At 55.1% G+C, this 4,556-nt stretch overlaps 1 protein-coding gene across 1 annotated transcript; it reads left to right on the top strand.

Annotated features, from left to right (window-relative positions):
* The first annotated feature begins 214 nt into the window (after nucleotides 1-214).
* Lypd5 (LY6/PLAUR domain containing 5) lies at nucleotides 215-4,287 on the top strand. Its single transcript, XM_047529356.1, has 5 exons — nucleotides 215-343; nucleotides 2,178-2,306; nucleotides 2,755-2,931; nucleotides 3,123-3,269; nucleotides 3,523-4,287. Exons 1-5 carry the CDS (start codon nucleotides 286-288, stop codon nucleotides 3,780-3,782), a joined length of 771 nt encoding a protein of 256 aa, XP_047385312.1. The 5' UTR covers nucleotides 215-285; the 3' UTR covers nucleotides 3,783-4,287.
* Nucleotides 4,288-4,556: the final 269 nt, after the last annotated feature.

The following is a 4,556-nucleotide window of genomic DNA, read 5'->3' as shown; positions in this document are numbered from 1 at the left end:
AGAACCCCCCCAACTGTCCCCCACAAATTAAGCTTAACAGGCCCCTAGCTCCTTCCTTGGGACAGGAAACCAGGTCCCCAGCCCCTTCTTCCTTTAGCATCCAGGACTCATCCTGGCCAGGTCATGATTACCTAGGAGAACAGCCCACATAAGGGAGGGTGGGGTGGAGGAATCCTGACCAGGCTTGGTGGCCAGGATGCCTGGGCTCATTAGGTAGAACCAGCCAGACAGCAATCAAGCCACAGGATCGTCCTGGGTGTCTCAGCTCAGATCCACACTCTGGCAATGGGGGTCCCCAGGGCCTTTCTGCTCTGCCTATTTGGGACTGTGCTGTGTCAGACAGGTATCTCAATTTCTGAGTCCAATAGTAAGAAGGGTCTGGGGGCCTAAACTCCTGGGTCTGAGGGAGGAGGGCTGGACCTGGACCCTGGGTCTGAGGGAGGAGGCTGGGCCTGGACCCCCGGGTCTGAGGGAGGAGGCTGGGCCTGGGCCCCTGGGTCTGAGGGAGGAGGCTGGGCCTGGACCCCTGGGTGTGAGGGAGGAGGCTGGGCCTGGACCCCTGGGTGTGAGGGAGGAGGCTGGGCCTGGACCCCTGGGTGTGAGGGAGGAGGCTGGGCCTGGACCCCTGGGTGTGAGGGAGGAGGCTGGGCCTGGACCCTGGGTCTGAGGGAGGAGGCTGGGCCTGGACCCCTGGGTGTGAGGGAGGAGGCTGGGCCTGGACCCTGGGTCTGAGGGAGGAGGGCTGGGCCTGGACCCTTGGGTCTGAGGCAGGGAGGAGCCTGAGGACTACCTTCATTTCATTTCTCTCTCTTCTTCCCCCTTCTTAGTCATTTTCTCCAGTAACTGTCTTCCCCCTACTCCATCCTTCCCTCTCTCTGCCCGACCCGCATTCAAGGGTATTTCTGGGGAGTCACCAGTGCCCTTTTCCTAACTGGAAGGGACCTTGGCCCCATCTTCAGGCTTCCTCTTACCTTAACTGGTCCAGGACAGGGACATACTCATTTCAGAATGGAAGTGGCTACAAAGAGAAAGAGAGGCAGGAAGGAGGCTATTCCTGGCACAGTTGTGTGTATCTGTTCATCCACGGAGTTTGGGTGCTGTGTGTTGTCAGTGTGTCCGTGAGGTCTCTGTGCTTGCGTGTTTCTCTGTGCCAGATTTTGATGCTGAGTGTTTTAAAAAATGCTTTTGTGACTGTGTATCTCTGAACTTCACTTCCTTTGTTTTAAGAGAGATGTGTATAATTAGGTGTATCTGTGTCTCTTTGTGCATCTCTGATTTGTAGGTCTGTCTGTCTCTCTTTATATATATACATACATATATAGATATGCATGTGTGTATTTTAATGTGTATTTTTCTCTCTGTGCATTTGTTGCCTGTCTATTTTGTATCCATAAATAATTTCAAACTGTGTATTTTATGGTCTCATTTTCAATAATCCCTAACTTTGCCTAATTGTGGTCTCCTGTTTTATTTGTGTACATGTGATTCTGGGTCTCTTGGTATGACTTCCTGTGCTTCTGAGTCCCTCTATGGTGTCACTGTTTTCACATATACAAAATCATGCTCCTGGCACGTGCTTTGGGGTCTGGGTTTCTGTGCCCTGGGCTGGAGTGTTTATAAGGGGGTCCAGGGGAGCACTGGTTTTGTGTGAGAATGTAGTACACGGCATGGGTGCATTCGGGCTGTTCTGTCTGTGTGAGATGTGTGTGGACCTGTGTCAGGTTCATTTCACACTTATCTCAGTGCTTAGTGTTCTGTGCATGTGCTACTGGGCCGGCTATGTGTGTGATTGTCACACCAAATTGCACCTCCTTGGACTTAGCTGGGGCACCTGTTTCCCATCGGAAGTCTTTCAGTGCTACTGTATCTTGTGTGTTTGGTGTGAGGCGGGATGGGCAGAGTGAATCACTTCCTCCTTCCTTATCTAAATCTTAGAGGGCTTCCTGGATGAGGGTGGAGATCTGGAACAACTTGGAGGAAAAAACTGCCTGGCAGCTACTGAGAGGCCATTACTCTGCAGTGACCCAGCCATGACTGGCTGCAATAGCATACCCTGTTCTCTCAGGACAACAAGGCTGAGCTTCCTTCTGGGCAGAGGGGCCTGGCCATGCGTGGTCCCTGAGATCCTAGGAAAAGCTCACCCTGGCCCTGCTGATCCCACCTGTGCTCTCTCCTAGGGTCGGGAGCCCTGCAGTGCTACAGCTTTGAGCACACCTACTTGGGGCCCTTTGACCTAAGTGACATGAGGTTCCCCAGCATCTCCTGTCTCCACGGATGCTCTGAGGTTGTCCTGTCCCTGGACACTGGTGAGGGGCTAGAAGGGGTGAGAAAAGGAGAAGGGCATGCAGAAGAGGAAAGGAAGGGAGGGAGGAACAGGAATGAAAAATTAGAGGAGGGAAGGAGTGAAAGAGAAAAGGAGGGGAAATTGCTAGAGAGGCGGCCAAGGATGAGAATAGATGGAGAGAGGAGGAGAGAGAGAAAACAGTGGACGAGGGACAAGGGAGAGATGGAGAGGGAAAAGACAGTGGGGAAGGTGGAAAAAGGGCGGAAAGGAGGGGGAGAGGGAGAGAAGATTAGGTGATAAGCGAGGAGGGCTGGCTGGTGGCGCAAAGGGGAAGGAGGGCGAGAGGAGCAGGATGGAGACGAGCTTGGCGGAGGTGGGGGCAGAGCGGAGAGCTGGGAGAGGAGGAGGAGGAGGAGGAGGAGGAGGAGGAGAGAGTTGAACGCAAGGCCCTCTCCTCCTCGCGTCCGCAGGGTATCGCGCACCCGTGACCTTGGTAAAGAAGGGCTGCTGGACAGGCCCGACGGCCGGCGCCATGCAGTCGAACCAAGAAGCGCTGCCGCCCGACTACTCCGTGGTGCGAGGCTGCGTGGCTGACTTTTGCAACAACCACCTCTTAACCCATGATGTCATCCCCAACCTAAGTCAAGGTGGAAAGGAGGGCGGGGCGGGGCGGTAAGAGGCCGGGTGGGGCGTGGCCTCCGCTGAGCACCCGCAGCGGAGGGTCGCACCCCTACGCCAGCCTCCACCTCGGGCTAGGCAGGCACCGGGTGCAGTGCGCAGCCCGCACTACCCTACCTGGGAACAATTGCCTGGATGCGCGTCTGCTTTCTCCTGCTAGCACCTGACCCACCAACGCTCAGCGGCACCGAGTGCTACGCCTGCGTGGGAGTCCACCCCGAGGACTGCTCTCCGGACAAGTCCCGACGGGTCCAGTGTCACCAGGACCAGAGCGTCTGTTTCCAGGGCAATGGTCGAATGACCACCGGTGAGGGGCTGGAAGGCTGCATGGACCTGGGCAAGGGATGTGGAGGCGAGGCAGGTCTGAGGGTGGAGGCACCACAAGACCTGCCTGACGGGGAGACAGCCCTAGTTTGAGGGAGGAGGCGTGACCCTGGCCTAAGGAGAGAGCACTGAAGTAAATCTGAGGACTGAGACATGGCCTCGGCCATGGCCTCTAAGGTGGAGGCTCAGGTGCAACTGCCTCTCTCGTTCTGATCTCTCCCCACTGCCCACCCTAGGCAATTTCTCAGTCCCCGTGTACATCAGAACCTGCCACCGACCCTCCTGCACCACCATGGGCACCACCAGCCCCTGGACAGCCATTGACCTCCAGGGCTCCTGCTGTGAAGGGCATCTGTGCAACAGGGACTCTGTGACCCAAGCCTTCAACACCGCTGCAGCTGCTGCCCCTCCCCGGGTGCCCCACATCATGATTCTGGCCCTCCTGGTCCCGCTTCTGGTCAGTTCTCTGGGAGGACCTCTCTGGCTCTCTGCATAGTCCCGCCCACCAGGATGCTGGGGCAGGGTACACACACCTTCTCACTGCTTCAGCCCCATCGCTGGAGAATGATGTCAAAACAAGAGCAGCACTCCTGCCCCTCTGGCCATGACCTCCACTTCCCTCTCGCTCTCCCCTGCCCATAGCTGGTCAGCGGCCTGGAAGAAACTGGACTCAGTCAGTGGCATCCCAAGATAGGAAGAAACAGCCACACACTGTCCCACCCAGGGAGCAAGTCCAGCAATAGCCATTACTACACCAGGAACCTGTGACAGTTTCCCAGGTTCTTCCTCTAAAACCCAATCACAGCGCTAGGAAGGATCCGTGATGCTGTCTCTATTAATATCATCATGAGCCTGGCACATTGGCTCATGGGAGAACCTGTAATCCCAGTTACTCTGGAGGCTGAGGCAGAAGGATCACAAGTTCTTGTCCAGCCTCATCGATTTAGCAAGATCTTGTCTCAAAATAAAAAGATATAAAGGGTCAGGGATGTAGCTCAGTGGTAAAGTGCCCCTGGGTTTAATTCCCAGTACTGAAAATAAAATTAAACAGCTGGGCGTGGTCATGCATGCCTGTAATCCCAACGGCTCAGGAAGCTGAGGCAGGACAATTGCAAGCTCAAAGCCAGCCTCAGCACTTTAGCGAGGCTAAACAACATCTTAGTGTGATCCTGTCTCAAAATAAAAAAATAAAAAGGGCTGGAGATGTGACTCAGTAATTAAGTGACCCTGGGTCAATCCCTGGTACAAAAAAATTTAATTGACTAATTAA

Source organism: Sciurus carolinensis, chromosome 16 (genome assembly GCF_902686445.1).
Source record: "Sciurus carolinensis chromosome 16, mSciCar1.2, whole genome shotgun sequence".
Taxonomy (NCBI): Eukaryota; Metazoa; Chordata; class Mammalia; order Rodentia; family Sciuridae; genus Sciurus; species Sciurus carolinensis.
This window is presented reverse-complemented; position numbering and strand designations above follow the sequence as displayed.